This window comes from Manacus candei, unplaced genomic scaffold (genome assembly GCF_025592945.1).
Source record: "Manacus candei isolate 608988 ecotype Guabito, Panama unplaced genomic scaffold, ASM2559294v1 h1tg000049l, whole genome shotgun sequence".
In the NCBI taxonomy this organism is placed as follows: domain Eukaryota; kingdom Metazoa; phylum Chordata; class Aves; order Passeriformes; family Pipridae; genus Manacus; species Manacus candei.
In genome coordinates this window covers 14058075-14083755 of record NW_026138097.1, presented here as the reverse complement: position 1 = coordinate 14083755, position 25681 = coordinate 14058075, and the positions used below count along the sequence as shown (strand labels likewise).

General features: G+C 37.9%; 1 protein-coding gene across 8 annotated transcripts in view; it reads right to left on the bottom strand.

Moving 5' to 3' along the window:
- The window catches only part of MAK (male germ cell associated kinase), a 30540-nt gene extending 7726 nt beyond the window's left edge, over window positions 1–22814 (bottom strand). Inside the window, exons 1-13 of one of the 8 annotated variants that reach the window (XM_051799197.1) lie at window positions 22696–22795; window positions 16730–17067; window positions 14981–15035; window positions 13943–14064; window positions 12842–12921; window positions 11040–11172; window positions 10777–10948; window positions 6950–7117; window positions 4670–4990; window positions 3460–3650; window positions 2805–2935; window positions 764–895; window positions 284–358 (exon numbers count right to left, since the gene is read on the bottom strand). In XM_051799197.1, the coding sequence (XP_051655157.1) occupies window positions 284–358; window positions 764–895; window positions 2805–2935; window positions 3460–3650; window positions 4670–4990; window positions 6950–7117; window positions 10777–10948; window positions 11040–11172; window positions 12842–12921; window positions 13943–14064; window positions 14981–15035; window positions 16730–16830 (1681 nt within the window). In that variant the 5' untranslated portion in view covers window positions 16831–17067; window positions 22696–22795. Of the gene's footprint in view, window positions 1–283; window positions 359–763; window positions 896–2804; window positions 2936–3459; window positions 3651–4669; window positions 4991–6949; window positions 7118–10776; window positions 10949–11039; window positions 11173–12841; window positions 12922–13942; window positions 14065–14980; window positions 15036–16729; window positions 17068–17351; window positions 17370–21094; window positions 21176–22695 lie in introns of those variants that run through there. The other 7 variants (XM_051799191.1, XM_051799192.1, XM_051799193.1 and 4 more) reach the window with 7 other exon arrangements.
- Between the last annotated feature and the right edge of the window lie 2867 nt (window positions 22815–25681).

Genomic DNA, 25681 nt, shown 5'->3' with positions numbered 1-25681 from the left:
GCACGTGCTGCTTAAGGATCACTTCTTCACCATTATCCAGCAACAGGGCAGTGACCTGCTGTGGACTGTAATTAGGATAATAAAATACTCTCTGCCTTTTAAGACACAGTAAATGCCAAGAATCCAGAAGTCACAATGAAGAGAGCAAGGTTTGACAAAACAGAGTGCAACTGCAAATGGAAGTATATGATCATCAGGAACATGCATTATAAACATAATTGTTTTACAAGAAACTGTAAATAAGAAACATACGAAGAACTAGGCTACAATTGCTATAAATTACCTTTTGGATCTTCTAATTTTTCATTAAACCTTTCTTTGCATGATAGCTTTTCAATGGGTATAATTAAGTTCTCATCTGTAGGTAAGGAAAACGAAAGGAAGAAAAAGATGGAAAGACAGAACTTTAGAAAAAGGATAAGAAGAACCTGTTTAGGTGATGTTCCATAGCACACTGAGCAGGCAGTAATAAGGTCAAACTATTTGCTTAAATACAGTACCTATGGTCTAAGAGGATTATGGACAAAATTTATCTTGACAAAACTTTATAAAGAATGGCTAGTCTATACCTTCTTAATGTTCTGAAAGCAAAATACATAGTTTTACATATGAAAAAGTTGTTATGAGTCATTTGTTAAAACAAGAGGAAAAAAAAGCTTAGAAGCTAAGCTTGACCATAGAATTTAAACCAGATGGTCTTAACTACATTAATTAAATAAAGTATGATGAGATATAATGTGATCATCTTCAATTGCACTTTTACCTGTAGTATTTCTCCTGAAAGTCAATCCTCCTCCAGTATGTGCCAGCGATTTAGAAAACAACTGGTTGTTCCAGGTTCCTTGTGATCCTTCTCTATTGACTGCTGCTAAAGAGACACTCTTTGGGTTTACACCTTAGAAAACAAATGATAAATAATGTTATAAATATCAATTTTCAAACATTATGCAACCCATGAAAAATGCACATTTTTAGAACAGTGAACCAACACTGAATTATTTGTGCTATAATGTGAACACCATTAATGTAAATTAACAATGTCCATTGATTAGGTTAGATTTTTAAGCTAAGCCATGAAAACTAGTGACACTGATTTAAGAAAAATTCTCTTCATGCTTTCAAGAGAACTTTTAACAGTCTTTTTAGTACAGCTACTTGGTTTCTATAAAACCATAATTGCATTATTGATATTTTTGTCTATCAAAAAGTTAACACAAATTAAAAATACCTATCAAAAACTAGGGTTCTCAAGATTGAAAATAAACTATTTCTTTAAGGGTTAAGTTAAAAAGTAGGACAAAGAGGTTCTTGTTACTTTGCATGTTAGGAGCATTACAAGACTTAAGGGGATTACACTGCACGAAAACAGCTCCCAGATCTGCTGGTTACAGAACTAAAGTAATATGTATAAATAACAAATATGCTCCTTGGAGCTATTATTCCCTTAAATCTTGGAATTAATTATTTTTTACATCTATGCCTTTCTAACTGAAAACCAGAGAGACACTAGAATCATGCTTAAAAGAAGATAAGAAATATAGATGAACCTTCCATTTGTGTTACCTTTAGATAGGGAAGCTCCTCGCCCTTTATATTTTTCTTTTTCTTTTCTTTTGGACTTAAACTCTTGAGCCTCAGGGCATCCTATTTAACATTCAGGAAGTGATTTCATATTCAGAAGTCATCACTGCCCTAATGAATTCCTGACAAATTAATGATACGTTGTAACAAAACAACTTGCCTGACAATGAGGAATTCCTTTGTGAGCCACCTAAATTCTCACATGTGGATTACAGCAGAAGTCATGATATGCTTATTGGAATTGTACAAAGCATCATGGTAACAAATAAATGACACTAAGTGACACCAAGAAAATAATTTGATTATAGTATATATTTAGAATACTTATTGAAGTATTCTCTTTGCTTTCCCCTCCTTTCCATTCTCATTTCTAGCAATTACATAATTTCATGTTATTTTCCTGGTAAAAGCACCCAGATTTAGACTAAGTTATCTATTTTTAAAGATACCCGGGGAGGGGAAGTGAATGTGTGAGTTCCTACCAGTGCCAGTGGCTGATATTTCTAAACACTTCCTACAAAGAAGTCTAACTGTGTAAAGACCTCCAACCTCCTGACACTGCAAAACTGATAAATATGCATTATATATGTATAAAATCATAGAATGGTTTGAGTTGCAAGGGACCTTAAAGATCTTCTAATTCCCACACCCCTGCCATGGGCAGAGACACCTCCCACTAGATCAGGTTGCTCAGAGCCCCATCCAACCTGGCCTTGAACACTGCCAGATATGGGGCTCCCACAACTTCTCTAGGCAACCTGTTCCAGTGCCTCACCACTCTCATAGTAAAGAATTTCTTCTATATATCTAATTTAAATTTCTCCTCTTTCAGTTTGAACCCATTACTCTTTGTCCTATCACTATGGTTCCTGATGAAGAGAATATATGTAGTTTCTTCAGTCCTCAGACACACTTGCTTATAGGTCAATCAGGATATAGTCCTAGTAGTCCCAGAGATGTTGGATTTATATTACTGAGGATTTTTTATGTTACTGGTCATAAGAGGTCCTGTGAACTTTTATGGTGTACAAGCCACGTTTACATAGCCATGAACTTCTGCATCAATTGTGATATGTTCTGGGAAAGGCATTTAGTCCAAAGCTTGAAAATTTAGCCTGGTTATGAACAGTAAAATTATCCAATGAGAAATCCAAAGTTTAAATGTACTGTATGTAGATTGTGCCCACCTTGTATTTTCTATATGTATTGACTTTTAACCTTACCAGGTAGATATCTTGATTGTCTTAGATAGTACTGTTTTGCTGATGTATTTGATCTTCCAGAATCATTTCTCATCAGAACCTTATTTTCCGCTCCTGGCTGGATATAGCATGAAGGCTTTGGTTCTGGCACACTGAAAAAATCAAAATTTCCAAACAATGTGACCAACACCTCCATCTCAGAATACCACAAGCTGACTTTAGCCTGAAGAATAGGGTGCTCTTCAGTTATCCCACTTTCATCAGCAGAGTCTATTTCCAAAAAGTAACAGCCAAATCTAATACCTCATGAACGTTTGACCTGGTATTGGAAGAAATAAGTGTATCCAACAGTACAGAATGAGAGCAAATGGGGAGCACAGTATCACTTAACTGACAAAGGAAATTATGTTAGTATGTCTGATTTTAGTAAGACAGACATTTTCTTAATAACACAAGAAACACCTAAACCCTGTAGTGCCTGAAAGCAAATTTGATTGTGTTGGAATACTGCTAGCACCAAATCAACACCACACCCAAAGCTGGTCTGCTCATACAGCTTTTGGCATTCTTGCAGAATTTGGGTGACTTGAATTTTCGCAGACTTGTCTTAATCAATCTATAAATCTACTGGACTGTTTGCTAAAAGAAAATACAATTTCATAATTGTAGGACCTACCTAAAAATAAATTCCTTGTTTTTCTTTTCTTTTAACAATGCAATGCTAGGCTTCTTTGAACATGACATTCCAAATTCAGGGTCATCCAAGTCATCCCAGCTATCCATAGCCTTTACCAAAGTCTGACCCCATCGTCTTCTGCAGCTTTTAGGACCTAGTGCAACATTCAGAGGGCCACTAGCTGCTTGTTTCTATTTTAAATAAAAAAAAAACAACCTTTAATTCCATTCTAAAATTTTATATTTTGTATCTAGTTTACTTTCTGAATACTGGTTAAAAACTTTGAGGGAATTTTCCTCGTTACGTTGTGCCTGTTTTGGTCATAGTCTCAGAATGACTTTAAGTACAAACCATAACAATAATGCCAGCATGTATTTTGAGTATAGTTCTTTTGGACTCTCATCCTTAAATTGCCCAAGTCTACCTAAAGTACCTAAAGTAGTGAGGTTAACATTCTATTTGCAGATCCAGTTCTGTGTTCAGGCTCTACTGCTGGTATCTTGTTGAACTTGTGCTCTAAACAGTGGTAGGTGAACCTTTGAGAAATAGAATACAATGGTGCAGAACACTGCTGTGGCCCCAAAGTAAGTACAGCAAATAAAAGAAGCTTGTCAGGCCTTTCTTTAACATTCTCTTCCAATGAAATGACTAAATTTAAAACCTATCCTTTCATCTGACTACTATTTGCTTTCCAGTATTTTCTGAATACCTTTTACTTTTAACATGCTTTATACTGCAGTTCAGTGAGTACAACCCAAAAGCAAAATGAAGATTACAAACCAAAGTTTACTATTCATCTTACAAAAAAATATTAATTGTTAAATTCTTGTAAGGTTACGAATTGGATAAACCTTCTTGGGTATTTTCCTGCATGAGGCAAGAGAAGTTCTCCCTTTCCACTTCTCTACTGTATACTGACAGTATTTTTGTGAATTATTTCTCAAAGGTCAATAAGTCATAGCTGTCATAACTACGTTACTGCATAAGCATGTCAGTAAGGGCTATTATAAATGAACACACATTGTTGTTTCAAGCAATCTTTTCTTCTGACTGGCTGCCAAATTTTAGGAAGCGACCTGGCATATCCTCTATTAGTCCCTAGTTATCTATTTGTATTTCCTCTAATCAAATGTAGGACAAATGATCACCTGGTTGAATATACTAAGAACTTTTAATAAAACCATCTAAGTAGTTATTAAAGACAACTTACAGGTGATGAATTTTTATTGATAATTGGAAAAAATGGTTGTGCCTGTGGCTGCTGCTGCTTTGGTACTTGCTGGTTAGCTGTATTCTGAGGCAACTGAATTTGCTGGAGAGGCTGGTGGTTAACCTTTGGCAGGGGCTGTGGCTCTGTTTTGTCAGGTAAATCAGGTGAAGACAGAGGTTCTGGCTTGGATATAGCTTCCAGTTTAGGAAAAGCTGGCTTTGGCTCTGTTGGCTGAACCGGTTTAATAGGAGTCTGCTTCTCCAGATACTGTGGAGGAGGTCCTAAAATTTGGCCAACTTGAAAGTAAGGATACTTCAGAGCCTGGAGAAGAAGATATAACATACTAATTTTACTTCAAAAAGTTGATTTTGGTAACCTCAGCAAGGATCTAAGCAGGTTTCTGAAACATTTAAGCAAGCAAATCCTGCACAGATGCAGGATGGATGCATAATGAGATCATATGTAAACAGTGTGTATTGATAACTGGCAGTTCTGTGTTTCAAAGTCTTCCCATCATAACTTAGTAAGACGGATCCAATTGTGCATGTTACAGCAGTCATGTCCTTTCTTTCCCTCCTTTACTGCTAGGTTTTGTGGAGTCTGTGCTTTGTGGTGTGTTTTACATTCAACACCATTCTAAATTCATGCAGTAACAAATCTCAGTTTTAAAACAAGTAGTCTCCACTACCTTTACCACATGCTTTATTGCATGTTTCCACTGCTGACTATGTTTTGGCAACTCAAGGAACAGTCTGGGTTTTTTTAATTAAAAAAACCAAACCCAACAAAAAAACCCCAACAAAAACAAACAGAAGCAAAAAACCCCACATAAGAAAACCACCCAAACAAAACAAATCCCCACAAGCAACCCCCCGGAAAAAAACCAACAAAAAGCAAACAAACAAACAAAAATACCCACAAAACAAAACAAACAAAACCAAGAAAAAAACAGAAGTGAGATGATTGCCATGTATGGGTTTTACAATTACAGAATGTTAATGAGCAAAGTTTCTCCCTCATTTTTCTTATCACCAGCTTTCCCTGCTTTTGTTTTGCTTTAAAATACATTCGCTGTGCTTGCTGTGTCTTCATGGTGTTTATTAGGAAACTACAATGTCTGTCTTAAGGCAGATGTTTATTTCATCCTTTTACTCTGACCTTTTCATGTCCACCACTGGATGCAGAGCATGGACACACCTTAGTAACACACCTCCTTCTATGGACACACCTTAGTAACACACCTCCTTCTATGTCAAAACAGCACATTCTGCTACTCCTTCTGGGTAGGATCCTACTCTTTGTTAGTTCTCAAAGAGGTGTTTTGCCTCAGCTGCACTCAAGAATTGCTGCCTTTTTACACATTACCACGTATATGCATTAAACTCTTTGTTTTGACTGTGGATTACACAACTGCTGCAGCTGCTTCCTTGATAACTCACTTGTGTAAAAGCTGGTTATTTGCTTTTATAAGGCACCATACAGTGTTTTGTGTAGAGATACACAGTACTGGACTACAGATAGATCTCAGTGGCTGTACAATAGTTATGCTTTATAAAGTGGATAGAAATGGTTGCTGTATTTGGTACCATCTATTTAACCACTTCTGAATCACTTACATTACATCCAACTTGCAATATGTCTTTTCTTTCCCAATTTCCTCTATACTTCTAAATAGGATTGCATAAGGTATGAATTTAAAAAAAATAAATCCACAGAATGTAACCATCTTTGGTACTTGAAATATGTTTTCTTCAAATCAAATTGGAGAAAAACTGTGACCTTTGTGATCTATTGGTATGTTCTTCACAAAGTTCTTTCCTTATCACTTAGTACAATTTACATTCCACCTCCAAGTAAAAATAATCCTTAGCTCTTCCATACTGTATTCCATCTGCAGCTTCACAGAAAGCAAAGCGTAGTTTTCAATAACACCCTTTGCACAGCTGGGGGAGGAAAACAAAGGTAGCAGAAGTGACTTATAGAACACAACTGAGGAAACTTGTGGCTCAGCTTTTTCTCTATCCTGTATGGAGAGAGTTTTAAAATATGCCAATACAGAAGACAACACTGCAGAAATAACTGAAGAGTTTTTGATGTCTGCTGAGCCAGGTTTAGAACTTCTTCTCCTCACCACTCAATCTCATTCCCACACAAGTGTTCAAAGTGAGGAGATGTTTCTGTGGCCATCAGTAGTATGAGAACCAAATGCTTTCTGTATCTACAATTTTTTAGCAATGCAAGAAAATTCAGCCTTATACTTAATTATTCATGTGCTCAGACCTGACTTGCTGTAGGTCTCTTCTTTGGATTCCAGTTTAGCATGTCACTCATAAGCTGTATTGCTTCATTGCTGGCATTTGGGATGAGAGTTTTTAGGCTTATAGGGACACATTGTGGGAAACGGAAATTCATGGCAGAAGCGAGGTGGTATCCTTCTGGCCAGTCACTCTGTTTTAAAGGAAAGAAAAATTAATAGTAAAAAAGAACAAAGACTATGTATCTTTGAAGTATTATATCAAAATGAATGCAGCTTGAGTCATGCTTGGTTTGCATGGCTCCTTGCTAAGTAGCCAGGAACAGGCATTCCTATTATCCATTACAATTATTACAACACTAGTGAATGCAACGTCAGCTTCCAGTTTCTGGCAATCCTTCTCAAGCTCTCCTGTAGGTAAAGGTGGAACCATTGTTGTGAATACCACACTTGGAAACATTCTACCTGAAGGACAAGAGAGTGCATTATCCATAGATACCAAGAAGTACTACTTCTTTCTTCCCTCTAGAACAGCTTTTTTATACATTAGAAGATGTATTTCTTCTCCTTTTCTTCCAGTACTCCTTTGTATAGGCTAGAGAAACCCAAACAATTCCTGGGTCTAGGCTTGTAAAGTTTTATTTCTTCTCTAGACTCTGATCTTTCTCCCTTGAAAAGGGAAACTTTAAACTGGATGTAATATAGCAAGTGAAACAGAAAGATTAGTTCATATGTCCATGAGCAATTCTCCTTTCTCTACACACTGGTACGGTATTTGTCTTTATTGCAACAAAATACTGTTGACATAAAATACACTGTATATCTCCTATGGCCTCTTCTACAGATGTGTTAGCTGGATAGTTATCCACAGATATTTATGTAACTGATTATTACTGCCTAAGTACAGCACTCAACACATTACTGAAGACATTTCTTTAAAGCTACATCTCTAGTTTTATTTAAAAAACCCTCTAAATTCTAATCTTATTTTCTAACATTCTCAATCCTTCTCAGCCTATCTACCAACTTAAGAAGTAAAATCTATTCCACCTGAAGGACTTCAATTCAATTTCAAAAATTTCATCAAATGCAGAACCACTCATGAGTTGTTTAATCTATCTTTCACTTTGAATGAGAACCAGTGAAGTTTACTCTCTGAAGAAGGCCTTCAAAACAGGTATGCACTTGTACAGTTTGTATATATATGCGCTGATGAAAATGTGAGGCACAGCATCAGAAGCCTTCCTGAAGACAACGTAGGATATTAGTGCTTTTCCTCTATCCACCAAGCCTATTACTCTGCTACAGGGCAAACTGGATTGATTTGATAGAATTTGGTCTTAAGATACCATGTTAGCTATTACTCATCTTTTTATGTACAACAGTATTAGCTCTGTTAGCACAGCCCATGGTGACCGAAGAACTCAAATATAATTATAAACCACATCTGGTTAAAATAAGTCTCAAGACTTCAAGTGACTTCCTATTCCACCTCAGAGAATAGTTTGTTCATTTAAATTAATGGAGAAAGCTTCTTTCATCCTCCACTGCACTGTTCTCCTTTATTTGATTTGGTGACATTCTGTCTTCTAGAAGTAGTGATAAAGGAACAGTTTACAATGAAGTACCAAGGGCTGAATGTTGAACTGGTGAAGTACAGGGATAGGGCGAAAACAGCATAAGAGCAAAAATGAAAAATATATTTTTATTAAAAAAAATAAAATTAGAAGTGCACCATCACTGCCAGTACTTGAACGGTGCAATTTATTTATAAAATAAATAAAGCAATGTAATTTATAAAATAAAACAAAATAGTTGCCTGCCACTATTTAAAACACCCAAATTCACAGAAGTCATTAGTACGGTATCATGGGCTTAAACACAGGAAGGCAAACTGGAAGGAACTATTGTGCATAATTTCTGTAATTCCTTATTGTGGGATAATGGAATGAATCACAATTTGCGTCTGAAAAAAATTCTATTTGTAAAACTATCTGCAAAATCACACTATTAAAATAACTACTTCTGTTTTTCAGAATGCAGAACAGTACTTCACTTGAAACAAATGCATTATTTGTTGTGATAATTCCTATAATAATATTTAAGTACTCCTCTTACACAGTGATCTCCCTGAAGAATGCCTTTTGCATTGTGGTAAGGAGAGAAAATTCCCAAGTCTGCCCAGCAGATGACAGGGGCACAAAGGAACTAATTACAGCTTCCTGATCCCAGAGGGCTGACTTACACTGTCTCTAACCCCTAGGGTCTTTATTGGAGGCTACAGTTTTCTCTGAAATACTCAGCTGGTAATGCTCCCTGCTTTCCCAAGCAATAAGCTTCCTAGTCAGGGAATGACACTCTAAACAGTCATAATTTGCTTCTGTTAACTACTTGTAAGGTTAGAGAAAAAACACAGCGGTCAGCTCAGTGCTGCTCAGCTATTGCTCTACAAAATGAAAACCTTTCCCTGCACTTCCAGAATTCTATGCTGTTTATGCTATACATTGAAAATGTTCCAGAAGCTAGAAGGTTACTCTCTTTCACAGATATTCTTAATATACATCAAAATGTTCTTCTTAGTATCCTAGACTTGTGATCCGCTTAAGAAACTTCACATCGGCATTTGAAAACACAAGTCCTAAAATACTACTCATATTCCGCATTATTTTGATGCATAACTGTGTCATGGCAAGCACTGTTTTACACATCATACCAATTTTCACTTAGTCTTCTAGAGTCAAGTTTCTCTTCCACAACCTACCATCTGTAACTCTCCACTTGACCTTTTATCCTCTGCTCTGTCATGAGTTTGCACCTGTTTCTCAGTATGTTCTCTTGGATGTCTTCCCACCACTTTCAAGCTCTTCACGTTCCTAGCTAAGCTTAATCTATTTCTGTTTTACATTTTCAGTTCCTTCTCTATCAATAACAGCTCCATTACTAGACAAGAGTTATACTATATTTTATATCAGTAGAACACTAATGAAACTGATTTTTCTCTCCCACCCTTAGGTTTTCCCAGATCTAAAGACTCTGGTCAGTCAGTTATGTCACCAAGATCTGTTTGCATCCATAAAGTACTGGCAGACATCTGCCATTTCTTACCTGTCTCCAAAATTATTTAATTGTATATGGTCTTTTTTTCAGTTTATTCAAAATTTTGAAGGTAAGCTTATCCTTTTCTTGCATGTTCACATACTCATTTGCTAAAAGAACTTTTAAACTGAAATAGATATAATTGCATACATTTTTATATGCCCTAACCAAACCTTCCTTGTAATTTAAAATAGTATTTATCCCATCCAGAAAGTAACTGAAAAACATTGTTTCCTCTCTAAAAGACTGCACATTTTCCCTCCATTACTTCTTATTGCTAATAATATTTATGAGATATCTGTGTTTGAGATCAAATTCAAAAGAAAAGCATAATTTGTCTTATTTATCATATCTTCTACTAGCTCTAAATTCTGGGTGCCACCACAGAAAAACTGCACTTTCAGGAAAGGAAAGCAAATTGGCTGTGGCAAATGAAATCCTGGGAGACTTCTGATTTGCTTTCCAATATGAATAGCTTTAAATAACTAAATTAAACAATTTTATCTGGCTTTCATCAGAGGAGAAAAAGGCTACACATAATGGTATGATACACAACAGATGCTAATATACAACAAAGGACTAGCATTACATGTCATAATGGAAGCTTAAATGAAATATAGCTGAGAAAACCTTAAGCCTCAGGAAACTTACTAAACCAATAATTTAATGTGTAGGTTCTGAAATATAGATAACACAATGTTTTGTAAAAATTTGTTTGTTTTAAAAATACAACTGTAAGAGTCTTGTTAAGTCTTACCTTCTTTGGAGTCCCCAGTACTTGGCAAATTTTGAAGATTTCATCTACTTCACTTGTGCCTGGGAAAAGAGGTCTTAGTGTGTATAATTCAGCCATTATGCTGCCAACTGCCCACATATCAATAGGTGAGCTATAGACAGATGATCTCAGCAAAACTTCAGGAGCACGGTACCTATAAGGATGGAGGGAAATAACAGATAAATTAAAGTGGTAATAGAAAGGTAATTAGTTAAGCTAATGTATTAAATTCTTAATATACTTACCACCTGGTAGAAACATAATCTGTGTAAGGTGGCTGAGATCTTAGTTCTCTAGCCAAACCAAAGTCTGCTATTTTCACAAGTTCTGGTCCAATACAGAGAAGGTTTTCAGGCTTCATATCTCTATGAAAAAATCCTGTAGAGGATCAGACAAAAAAGAGTGGCAAATCATCATGTAATCACTTCTTAAGCAGCACCTTCTAATAGAATAATCCAATATTTACTTTGGGATGTTTTAGAAGAATATAGTCTTTTCCTGTCTTTTTTTTCTTTTTTTTTTTTTTTTAATATAAATTCAACATAAAAGAATTGTAGCCCTCCCCCAACAAGTGCACACATTTTCCCTCCAGTGAATATTACACCAAGTGTTCTTAAATTAACAAATGTAAACAGTCATGAGCACACTAAGGAAAATGAATTGGCTATTGCAGAAACATCAGCTTGTGCACCAAACCAATTTCAGAATGAAATCTTTTGCAAAAGCTACACAAACTACTTTTTCAGTTTTGGATAATGGAAAAATTGAGCATCTGACACACTTACTTGATTCATAAAATTCCTTGAATGATTTTTTAATTAGTTACTTATCATTCTGACAACAACTTGCAGATGCAGACATATAAAAGAGATGCAAATTCTGCTCAGGAACACTAATTATCAGTAATGAGGCACATAAAGTTTCTTCAGTGCTTGCTATTGGCTTGAGCACCTCTATAGTTGGGCAGTGGTTAAGTTGCTAAGCAAATCAATTCTACTAATTAATTGGAACACACAATTTGTTATATTATACATTAACTTGTTGGAAATTCACTTACTAGAATAAAGCATTCAACTTCTGCATGCACGAATTGAAAACCACTCTAAGAAGCTGGCTGAAACTATTACAGTGAAATCAAATTTATCATACTCTTATCCCCAAACATGGTCAAATCAAAATATTAATATTGTACCTTAAAATTTGAAGTTTTTCTTAAAATCTAATTTTCTCATTGATTTCATGGAGAAATGGGGAAGAAAAAGAGGATGCTAACAATCAGAGAACAGTATATGATCTTGATCAGAAAGACAAGAAAATGGCAATTTCTGGGTATTTGATAATACTAAACAGAACTAATTATTTATTTGAATTCATCAATAGGCCTTATCAGGGTACATGAAAGTCAATCAGACTTCACTGGGAACATGGTTTCTTATTTCATTTTCAGCTAATTAAGAGGTTTGCAAACTGTGAAACTTTCTATTGTTGTGAGCACACTGCACCTCTAATTTAGACCGTGCCTGTAATTCCTAGAAACATCCCATCTATTAAAATATATTCAGATTGTATTAAAATAAATTCAGATTGTATTTAATAAGGATATTGTTTGAATTTCTCAATGAACAAGTTATATTAGTATTTTTTATATGTAGAGTATCCTATTAGTTATAGTATCAGAACACAAAAGTATTGATGTATCAATGCTCCTTGATTAGATCTTTCTGAGGAAGCAGAATTGTTTAGTATAGCACAGCATAAAAGTTTCTACAGTTTGTTTATTCATCTAGTAGCTAAGGTAGAAAGAACTACTGAACATTGTATGAACAACATCCATTGCTTTCCAAAAGAAAGAGGAAAATCCAATTATAGGAAAACAAAGAGTAACAAGGCATGGTTTAAAACTGCACCATACTTGAAACAGATAAGAATATTTTATTAGAGATAATTAATAGCCTTTGCTAGATATTTTTATTCATGTTATTTCTACGCATGATCTTCTTTTCTAAAAAAAAAGTGCAACACAGTTAAACTCTAGTATGAAACCTACCATGTTTGTGGATAAAAGCCAGCCCTTGTAATATCTGATACATCATGTTTCTGATGACTGACTCAGGGAACAACTTGTTTCTGTGAAGAAACAGAGTAGCAACTTCATGTAATTAAGAAAAAATGATGTATCTTCAGAACACACCCATTTCTTCATTTTGCATGACACATCAAGTCTTGTGCACAAAAATAAGACATATTCAACTAGCTCACTTCAAAACTCTACCAGACCTTAGTTTCACTCACTGTAAGTGCTGCAGAGGAACTTCTCTGCTGAGAGGTTCATGATCCTATCCCTCTGCAGAAGCTGGCTGGCTGGCAGTGTGCTTGACCAGGTGAACATGGAATGCACAGTAACGCAGCAAGGCAGACATCACACAGTGAGCACTGTTGGCAGGGGTGTCACCCAGGGGTACCCTTAAGGGAACCCTGATTGAGAGCAGTGCTGCTCAGCTGCAAAGTAACTCTGTGCTAGTATCGCTAGCAGCTATCGCAGGACATCAGCCCAAGAGCTCGGCACATTAGGAGCTAAAAGTGCATGACAAAGTCTGAAGGAAACACACATTAAAGGCAAAAGCATTCTGCAAAGAAAGATGTTACTGCAAAGACAGATCCTACTCCAAAGTCCACCTTGCAAGTCTTGCTACGTACTGTTTGTCCAAGATTGCAACATCAGTGTTAACCTATATATAGGTTGGTTTTATGCATGTACACGCACATAAGTATACCCACATTAAGCCAAACCCATGAGCAAAAGTAGAACGAACAGTGCTTATCCAATCCTTCATACATTAAAGTGAAGGTTATTAAAGAAAAACAAAAAGTATTTGGAATTTCTCTCATGAGTCCACACAAAGGCATGCAAACTATCATGTTAACAACTGATCAAACTTATTTCCAAAAGCATTAAAATATGCAATCTTGTAACACGGAGCAATGCAGAATTCTACCCTCAGATAAGCAGGTGCAGCAACTCCCGTTAACATCAATAGGGCTGTAAGAAGAGCCAAACCCAGAAATTCCAATGTGGTCTTCAAGGTAGTATGAGAATCATTAAATAAAGCATGATAGCACATTGCTTGTTCTGTGAAAAAAGACATACCTATCCTTCATTAACTGATAGAGATTTTCCTTCATATATTCAAATACAAAGTAAAGGTGGTCATTTTCTCGTATGACTTCTTTCAATTTTATTACATTGGCATGGTTTAGCTTCTTCAGAGACTGTAACAGAGCAAAATATGGCTTCAGATAACTCCACGGTGACCTTGATTCCTTATCAGAACTAAATTTTTAACATGTAAGTTTCTAGTACAGAATACACAAAACATGTTCATCTGATACTGTTACTTATCTCATAATGTCTGTTTCAAAGAACAACAAAATAGCAGTTTAATTTCAAAATAAAACCAACAACTATATTAATAGTAGTTTAAACCTATTTGTAGGGATTACCTCAGAGCTGGAGCGAAGATTAGCATAAAAACCTAATTCCCTACAATGAAAGACAGATCTGAAGCTGTAACAGCTCTTGCTCACTGAACTGAATAAAAACCCAGCATTCATTTTTTTTTTCCTTTTTGGCATGAGACTTTAATGAACAAGGATTTTCTTATGGATGTACTTTTTGGATATACTCATTATGCAAAACCTCCAATAAGTTAAATCTAAACTCCTTTGTTAGGGAGTTTTGTATATACAGAAAATGCCCAGATGCCCAAAATACGGAATTTAAGCCCAGGATTTCAAGTGTTATTCTATCACTTGGCTAGCCAAATATCCCAGTGTTTTCTACAAATGCCCCAAATGCAAGATATAAAGAATGGAGATATACCTAGAAATCTGCAAATAAAATGAAAGAGCAGGATAGTCAACCACAGGAATATACACATACAAAACCAATTTCTTTATCTTCTCTCAGAGACAAGAGGCTTGGCTGTGAGACATGGCCACTGCTTGAGAATAGTAGGGTATTCCACAAAGCAGCAGGACCTCTAAAAGTAAGAGCAGCCCATGGTTTTGTGAAATCTGTCGCCATTTAAAGAGTTTGGCCTTATGCTTGGACATTGCAGCTGCCCTTTTCCTTCATGCAAGCCTAACAAGACACTTATTTTTAAACGTGGTCTGTTCACGACTTTACCTTGACTTCTCTCAAATTCATACATTCATCCCATGAATAGAACTTTCTTTTCATTCTGAAATACAATTCCGAGATAAAATATTTTCAGTGAACAGTACAGAATGCTTTTAGAATAAAAAACCCAAACATGTTATTTCCTAAGTGCAGCATTACCTGTATTTTGACCTCAATTTAAATAATTCAAGTATACCCATCAGCAATATTATTAAAAACCAGCTCAACACTTAGAATTGCTATAAATTTGCAGTGATTAATCATCAAACACTCAAAACATACTTTTAGAGAAGTACAGCCAGAGACCATGTTACTCCAAAGTATAAGGGACACAAAATCCCTTTGTATTATTGGAGTTGTGCTCTTAATAATATGGTAAGCAATGATGACACTGTATGTAAAACATGGAAAAACATGGAAATTGCACATTCTAGGAAAAAAAGAAAATTATACTTTTAAAATCTGCAAGGTGTCTGGACTGCTTACCATTATAATTAAGCATCTAACTTGACCAGTCATTTTACAAATCCGTTCCAAGGTATTAATTACAAAAAAAAAAGTTTCATTTTTTTCAGGCAACATTATACATACATATGCCTCTAAACTAATTGTTGTACATAACAGTGTAATACATTTATTTGTATGTCTTGCATACATCCAGATATGGATATTTGGTTTTGCTCAGATCTTGGGACAGGGTTGTGAATGTCACTGCTGTGTTTCTGTAAAGTTCTAGCACCTAAAGCAAAGAGATTTAAACCCAAGATTTTCATTAAAAGTATCTTCAACCAAAACTGTCTCCTCTCAAATCCCAAACTTAAAAATCACACAAAAGAATTCCACATCCTGAAATCATGAGAATGAAAAACACTTCACACAAAATGTTGTTCCTTTTGCAAAAAATAATAAAAATTATCAACTGGAGATTTTGTTTTCTTTAGGTTAGATTAATATTAACTTCAGTAACAGTACTAGCAAGATATGGAGAAACCTGAAATTCTCAGAAATTCTTAAAGAGAAAGTCAGTACATTATATTACAATTAATTTAGTGCAGTAAATCCATGAATAAGGAAAAAGAGTCTCAGCAAGATACAATTTCTGGTATTTCAATTTATGCTTTATATTCTTCTTGCAATTCCCTAGGAATTTCACGTGGAACTTCCCCATTCCTCTAATAAATTGTTGTTTTGGAATCATCTTTTAAGGCAGGTATGACAAAGCTCATGATTACACATAACACAACTTCATTAGATCCAAGGAGACAGCCTTTATTTACCTGACCAGATTGTTGCTGTTATTTATCACTGTAGCAACACATGAAACTTAATGCAGTATTTACAAAGATTAGGGGGTTGGAAGGTGTTTTAAATCTACCCATTAAGACTGGTATTCTTACAAGTCATATAAATAAACTCCCTAATTAATCAACTGCACATTCAGTTTTGCTTCTCCTTTGGTGTTAGCCTAACAACATTCTTAGAAGAAAGCATATTCAAACTGAACAAAACAGCATGCAATCTTATAAGCCAAGATAAATCAGTAACTTAAAGTGATGTGTCTCTTTATTGACATTAGCTGAAGTCTGACTCACAAGCATCTTATTAAACACCTTAATTAAAAAACATAATTTTGTTAAGTTCCTTTTTAAAAGGGACATTTTTTCTATCCTACACAAATGAAAGACAACGATAAAGTTAGAAGTGAAAATCTTTAAGATTTTGCAAGTACCTTTACTGAATTGAGATGCTACATACCTTTTGATAGCCACAAGTTCTCCTGACTCGTTGCTCTTCCCCATCAACACACTGCCATAGGTGCCATCACCTAGTTGTTTCATAATTGTGTAACGGTTCATTTCTTTTAAGACTCGGACAGCCAAAAGCTTATGAAATTCTCAATGTCTTCTGCTTTATTAAAGGATTCTATGCTCTTTGATTTTCTTAAGAGAAATCTTCTTCCAGATTGCTTTATGTTGGTGAATGCTTCTCATAACGGAGCAGGATATTCACTGGTCTCCCCCAAACTACAGCTACTTTGAGATCCAGATATGAAGTATAAGAGACACAAGAACATGGTCATTCTCACATAGATCCTTAAAATAAAATAAAAAAAAAAAAAGGGAACTACATAATTTTCCAAGATTTTAGAAAAGAGACACTACTATTTATATCAAACTACCCCTCCAGAACTGTATGTGTTCTTTAAATAGAATACTTGATTGTCACGAGTTCCTTTAAATCCTTCAAATCACAGAAAGTACCTACTGTACGATTAGGGTTAGAGTAAGCGGAGACTGAAGAGCTAAGATTACTGTCATTATTCCATAGAACAAGAGAAGTGTGTTTAAGGCTGGTGTATTCTGATGGAACTCCTTACTCTGAATTTGCAGACAGTAGCAGCTTCCTGATCTGTAACAAAGGCACAGTTTAAGTTTTGGATAACATAGAAACCCAAATTTTGCACAGGGTGCCATGGTAAACCCAGGGTCTCAACACTATTTTGGATTGGTAGTGAAAGCAGGATTTCTATGCTTAAAAAGTTAGTGAGGGAGGTGAAGCAGCGAGATAACCATTCTTCACTAAGGTAAACTGAATTGTTATAAATGTACTTGGATATCTTGCTCTGAAGTTCCCATAATTCTTAGACATGGTAATTGCTGAAGAGTTAAGTTTATTCTTCAGTTTTACAAGGCCTGCAGAGAGAAGCATAGAGTTCACGTGCATTGGTGTAAAAGACTAAATCTGAGTTATCATTTGGAAAAGAATTCACACTGAGCAATGCTGAATGATCATCTTTGAATATATGTAAATCTTAATTTGAATCCTGATCCAAACTTGAATCTGAACCCCAGGTTTCATTATACACAATACCACCACCAGTGTGTCAGATGAAGGCCAGCTGCCATAGGTCCTATGCACAAATCCTAAATTCCAGCCAAGCACTGGCTGCACTTTGGACGCAATCCTAAAAACTGATGTTAAGGCACTCAGGCAAACTCACTGTAGTCATCCACTTATTTATGCAAGTCTAGGAAAAACTAACAACCTATCACTGTACCATTTACTCACCATAACCCAAATGCCAACACACAAACAAACCACTGAATGCTGAGTAATAGCATTGTCTCTACCTTTTGCCTCTGTTGTCTGAAAACACAAAATATAGCTCAAGTCAATGAAACACACAGTCGACTACCTTTATAGGACATGCAGAATTCAGCATGCAACTCTGTACTCCTTAGCCTTATGCCAGAATTAGCTACAGGTTGTCCTGTCCAAACAGATTAAGGAACTCAAATTCAGCTGATAACAAGCCTCAGGCTTGAGATTTACAGGCCTGGCAAAATTTAACATTAAAATTGGCCTCTCGGGACTGTGAACAATGCATTCTCAAGTCGACTAGCCTGCTGTGTAAACATCTGCCTAAACAGTAGACCAATGTTTCTAAGCTATTGTTAGTTGAAATGCTGCTTCCTCAGAGCAGTTGTAACACACAGTGTTACTCTTATTGCTTCTGTTGCCAGGAAGGAATCTCACATCAGCTGTCAAGATGCCAGTACCAAGTGACTTAGTGGACGTCTCAGTCTATAATCTTTGCACCAGACAACCACCACTTTGGCATTGAAAAATACAAAGATGTTTTTACACATCCCCTCCAAAGCCATCGCTATAGTAAAATATGATTTCTGGTTAATAGCATATTCTGAAACAAAGCTAAAAAGCAGATTTAACAAAAAGTAACAGTCATAGACATCTCAAATTGTAACTAGATTTTAAATTGGACTTTCATATATTTAAGCCTATTGCTTTTTTCTTAGAGTTCAGCTTTATATCTCGTTCCCCAAAATGCCTGCACACACTGAAGTCTTTAATATTTTCAATATTACCATTTCTTCAACGAGACTATTTTTTTACTCCAGTAATAAGCAGATGATCAAGTGTTTACTCCAAGTTAAGATACATTCTGCATGGCCATCTTGCAAGTTGTCAAATTTTGGTTTTATGTATATATTAAAAAACCAGATCAACATAAAAACATTCTGAAGGTATTCTTATACCCATTTTAAAACACAGCATCACATGTAAAGCATCATCAATGATAAACTGTGTATTCATTTTGTTTATAGGTATACATAGGCATATAATGTGAAGTAAACTTAAATGTAACAAATTTTGGGTGCCTGTGTTTCTCCATTTCAACAAATATCATTGTACATTGCTTAAGGCATGTTTTTTGGAGGGGATTTAGCAATATCTGCCAAAGATGGCCCTAGCTTGAACTCCTGAAGTTACATTAAAAATCTGGAGAATTTGCACACATTTCATTTTCAATCTTTTGCTCTCTAACAAAGCAAACCAAAAAAACCAAGATGAAAACCTCTGTATATGCAATAAACAGACCCAAATCTAGACACAAATCTCAAGTTTTAACCTTTAAGTCCTCTAATTTTGGTGCCTAAACCCTACCAGCTTTCCAAGTAATTTTCTTTGGAGTATATATTAATCACATGCTCTTACAATTATTCCTTTTGTCCAATTCTAATATTTTGGCATGTGCCCTTGAAACAACATCATATAAAGTAGTTCTTCCCTCCAGAAGTTCTGTGTAATTTCCCCTCCAGAAGTTCTGTATTGGGTGTGTGATTGTGCATTTAGTCCGTTCTGTAATATATTTTATTTCCTTATTCCTTTTCTTCTCTTTATTGTAATTTTTAGGGCACAAAAGCACTTAATCAAGTAAAGTATAGAAAAGTCAACACATTCCTTCGATAATCAAATGGAAGTGTCAAATCTACTCTATGTATATGCACAAAACAAGGTGTGAAAACTATGTACCCTGGTAACAATGTCTATGTACTGCACACCTACCACCACAATGATGCACACTAGGCCATTCCACTATTGACTCTCATTAAAGAGTTGTCTTGACACTTACAGTTTACAAAAGAAGGGCAAACAATGGAACTCTTACAGTGAGACATCATCAAATGAAAACTAGCCAAATGCAGTGGGAAAAAATGGACTGCAGCTATCACACTCGACTACAAGCTCTTTTCCAGCTTTTAAGAGAATACATTCATCATACACATGTATCTAAAAAAACCTGATAGGGTTCTTTGGACACCAAGTGGTCAAATTTACAGCAGTGTTATGGCACACCATAGTCTGTAGGAAATGCTGGAGGGTGACAGAGGTTTGCTGACCAAAAAAAGGCAGCACTGATTCCTGCAAAACTTACTGCCACTGCAAACAAACGAGAACAAACGAGGCTGCCAAGCACTTGCATTTTTCAGCCTGATCTGACATCAGGGTCAGAGGCTTCTTTCACTTTTACTGGAGTTACAGAGTACAATGAGTTAGAATCTAAATGCTCTAGAGATTCACATTTCACTACAGACTTCTGCATACTTTGCACTTTAAAACACATGTACCCAGCTCAGGTGAGAATTTTTTTTCTCAGTGGTCTCTCTATATTGTCTTTTTGAAATGTGCAGTTCACTTTTCTCTTTCTTACCAACCTGAGGGAAAGCAAGGGCTCAATCTAGCTTTTCTGGTTAGCACAAGCCTCTGAAGTGGCCTTTCCCATTCTAATGCTTATATACTATTATTTCCCCAGTGATATGAAGCTCTAAAATGTAAAATTATCAAAATAGTCAGCTACCAAACTGGAAAGAGAAATCCTACTCTAAACAACAGCTTGTTTTATACTCTTAATGACACACTGTGCATAATCTCTTCACATAGGATTAAGGAAAGATTAAAGCAAGGGACAAATAGAGGACAAAATACAATAGCTTGACAGAATCTACAATTTATGTAAATTTAGAGGATCTGAACAAATACTAAGTAATTTAAGCAGAATTTCACTTTTACTATATTAATGGTGCTTTAAGCACTAGCAACAATTTGAAATTGTTTTAGTTGCCTGAATTACATTTCAAAATGCAATGAATAACAGCAAATTACCAAATTTCTTCTGTACAAGCACTACACGTTACCAACCATTTCATAGTTGCATGCTAAACAGGCTACTCTCAAATAAACAGAAACTAGGATATATGACCCAACAAAGACCTCCCACACAGATAAGCAGAACACCCACAACTCAGTCTCACCAACCTGTTTACAGTAATCCTGAAATCGCCAAAAGTGCTCGCAGAGGATGATACTATTCTCAATGATCAAAACTGGCAGTACTGCACAGTACAGAATGTATGCTGATACAAATTTTAAAAGTAAAAAAAACCCAAACAACCAACCCAAAATCAACCATTAAACAACAAACAATTTGGTGCTACAAGAGCCTTCTTGGTAGTGACTGTGTATTACTAAAGCTGACAGTAATCAGATCCCATGACAGGTGGATCCAGTTCTGGAGATTACCGCAAATCCATTACTCTAATCAAAGACCAGCAGTTATTTAAAAGCCTGACTCCCAGCTGCAAGAAAGAAGTCAATAGCATTGACAGTAAATATTTGTACTTTTAAATAGACTGTCTTAAATAAATTTTTTTAAAGTCTCTTCAAAAGTCTAGTATATTGTTTCATTTGTTTGAATCAGGCCTTTAGGATGGGGCACATAAAAAAGGAAGAATTCGAGTTTGCTCTGAGTATTTTCCCTTGTTTTCTTCCAAACCAGCTTTGGTTTCAAACCAAAATGATTCACAACAACTTTCTCAGGATGTTTCATCCATGACAGCAAGGCTACCTTTTCCCACCCTCATGAAACCTCTTCCTGCGATGCAGTGAGTAGTACAGCAAGTTTCAGGACAGCAATGGTTTCAGTGCTGCTGGACCTTGAAGTCTCCAGCCTTGCACAGTGTCCAGAAGGAACATGAACTATTCATCTTTCAGCATCTCCACACCACTGTAAGTTTCAATAAATCACAGATTCACACAATTGTTAAGGTTGGAAGGGACCTCTGAAGATCATCTAGTCCAACCACCATTACACAGGAGCACATCCAGGTGGGTTTGGAGTATCTCCAGAGAGGGAGCCTCCACGACTTCCACTGGCAGCCTGTTCCAGTCCTCTGCCACCCTCAACATAAAGAAGTTCTTCCTCTTGTTGAGGTAAAACTTTCTGTGCTTTAGCTTATGGCCACTGCTCCTCATCCTGTCACTGAGCACCACCAAAAAGTCTGTCACCATCCTCTCGGCACCTGCCTTTGATATATTTCTATGCATTAATGAGATACCCCTCTCAGTCTTGAGAATGGAAACAAACACTTCTTTCCACTTTAGTTTCACCTGATGACGTTCAGTCACTTCCCAAGAGAGCACCTTCCTTAACACACACTCACAGCAGAAAGGGGAGCTCAGCACTCACGCAGGCTATGCAACTCAGCACCACCCGGCCTGCAAGCTTCACCCCGGTTCTCCCAAAAATGAAAATTCACCTTCTTTCGTTAACCGTGGGCATTTCAGTCTATCAAGGCCCGGACCTGATCTACCGAAGTCAAAGCAGGCAGGATCCCTCTCTCTGCAGGCTCCACGCCCAAAGCAGCGCCGTCTCTCCCAACCCCAGCACCACAGCAGGACAGCTCCCTATACACGCGAGTGAAGCCCACCAGCGAGCCGGCCCACCCCAAACCAGCCTGGGGGCGGGGAGCAGCCGTCCTGTCCAGGGATAGATAACAGCCCCCGGGGCTGTTCCCGCTCCATCCTAAACCAGCACCTCCTTCATCCTGGGAAGGACCCCGGGTGACGAGGAGACCCACCTCTCTCCACCCTTCCCGTCGCCCCCGAGCGCAGCCGCCCACTCACCGCGGCGCTGCGGGCGGTGCCACCGGGCGGTCCCCGGCGAGCCCCCCGCTCCGCCCGCCGCCTCTCCCGGCCGGGCCGCTCTGCCCCGTCGCCGGGGCGACGGCCGGGGCGGGACCCGCCGCCGGCAACGCCCCGCTGGCCGCGGTCACGGGGCGCGGCAGGCGAGGCGCCGGGGCAGCATCCCAGCCGGAGCCGGGGAGGCGGGTGAACCCCGCCATGGGGAAAGCGGGGACGGGCCGCGACGCTGCGGGAAAGCGAGTGGTGCACGACGCGGTGTGCGCATGGCGACGAGAGCCACGTCACGGGCTCCCTGGAGGCGGCACCGCGGTACGCGAGGTCGTTTTCAGGCTGTCTTTACTATCATTACTGGTAATGGTAATGGTAATTATGTATTAAATATATAATTTGGTGCTCTGGTGAGACCCCACCTAGAGTACTGCATCCAACTCTGGCGTCTCCAGCACAGGAAGGACATCGACCTGTTGGACCAAGTCCAGAGGAGGGCCACCAAGATGATTAGAGGGATGGAGGAGCACGTCTCCTATGAGGAAAGCCTAAAAGAACTGGGATTGTTCAACCTGGAAGAGAGAAGGCTTTGGGGTGACCTGAAGGGAGCCTGCAAGAAAGATGGAGAGAGACTATGTACAAGAGCATGTAGTGACAGGACAAGGAGGAATGGGTTCAAGCTGAGAGTAGGTTTAGATTAGATATTGGGAAAAAAATCTTTACTATGAGGGTTGTAAGACAATGAAATAGGTGACCCAGGGAAGCTGTGGATGCCCCATCCTTGGAGGTGTTCAAGGCCAGGTTGGGTGGGGTTCTTGAGCAACCTGATCTAGTGGAAGGTGTCCCTGTCCATGGCATGGGGGTTGATCATCTTTAAGATGATCTTAAAGATCCCTTTCCAACCCAAACCATTTTGTGATTCTATGAAATAAAGCTGCCAGCTGAGCTGCTGCGTAGTTAGCATTTGTACATAAATTCCCACCTCTGGTATTCACAGCTGTAATGAAACCTGAGGGATTTTTTTTTCCTCTAGCATTTATTCTATTATTACTATTATTATTTATAGTAAGCAATTTATTAAAATGCACATTGTTAATACTGATACAGGGGAGAAACTTTGAATGCTGTATGTATTCTAAAACATAAGAGTACTTTTGGCAGGGAAGTCTTGTTTCAAGTTTCAATTCTTAACATTAGCTTGAACTTCCTATTTTTTAATGTTTTTGAGAGCGAGGGGCAAGAAAAGGAGGAAATTATTTTGACACAGTAACTACTAGTAGCACCATAGAGGGAAAGGCAGAAAATTGTTTTAGCAATTCAGATTCCTATCTGCTTCACCAAGCTGAGCAAAAATGGGAAGCTGTCTTCATTATACTTTTGTTTTTATTATATTTTTGTTTTGCCCTCTCCCTCATTAACTTTGTGATGGTTTAAGAACTGTTGACAGATTAATTGATTCTACCTCAAGTCAACTGGGTGGAACGTGGGGCTATGGGAATCAGTTTTCTGGAATCCAGAGGATTTGACCACTTGCACATAGGTTGCTGAAATGAAAGTACAAGAAAACAATATTATATTTTCTGAAACAAAATATGCCTGTTTCCTTTACTGAAATAAAACATCAGAGGTGACTGCCAGGTAAAATGAAGTTCAAAGGTGAGACTTGGACATGAGAAAGAAGGTCCCATAACCCACAGGTTATCTCAGGCAGAGATTCAACAGGAGATGATTGTACGTAGCAAAGCATTTAACCATGCAGTAACCAGTAAAAATGTGTTTGAACACTATTACATGTATACATTACATGTGTGGAAATACCTCTCCACTGCCAGTGGAAATGATACAACAGCAGTGTCCCCTCCCTACCCTTGTGTCCTTTCCTCACTCTACAGTTTAGCAATGTTCCATGACTGTTGTTCTTCCTCCTCTGGTGCTGCCACCCAGTTTCATAGAATCGTAGAATGAATTGGGTTGGAAGGGATCTTAAAGATCATCTAGTTCCAACCTTGCTGCCCTGGGCGGGGGTACCTTTCACAAGACCAAGCTGCTCAGAGCCCCATCCAACCTGGCTTTGAACACTTCCAGAGATGGGGCATCCACAGCTTCTCTGGGCAACCTGTTTCAGTGCCTTACCATGCTCACAGTGAAGAATTTCTTCCTAATATTTGGTCTAAACCCATCCTCTTTCATCTCAAAGCCATTCTCCCCTTGTCTTCTCACTACATGCCCTTACAGAAAGTCCCTCTCCAGCTCTCTTGCAGGCCCCCTTTAGGTACTGCAAGGTGCTATAAGGTCCCTCCAGAGCCTTTTCTTCTCCCGGCTGTCCAACTCTCTCAGCCTGTCTTCTTAAGAGAGATGCTCCAGCCCTCTGATATCTCTGCGGCCCCGCTGTGGACTTGCTCCAACAGATCCATGGCTTTCTTTTGTCCCCAGAGCTGAACGCAGCACTGCAGATAGGGTCTACAAGAGCACAGTAGAGGGGCAGAATCACCTCTCTTGACCTGCTGGCCATGCTGCTTTTGGTGCAGCCCAGGATACAATTGGCTTTCTGGGCTGCAAGCTCACATTGATGGGTCATGCTGAGCTTCTCACCAACCAACACCCCTCAGTCTTTCTCCTCAGGGCTGCCCTCCATCTGTTTTTCCCCAGCCCGTGTTTGTCCTTGGGATTGCCCCAAACCAGGTGCAGGACCTTGCACTTCACAGAATCACAGAATATTCTGAGTTGGAAGGGACCCACAAGGATCATCAAGTCCAGCTCTTAAATGAATGTCCTGTACAGGGATCGAACCCACAAGCTTGGTGTTATTGGCACCATGTTTTAACCAGCTGACTTGGCCTTGTTGAACTTCATGAGGCTCACACTGACCCACCTCTCAAGCCTGTCCAGGTCCCTCTGGATGGCATCCCTTCCCTCCAGCGTGTCGACTTCACT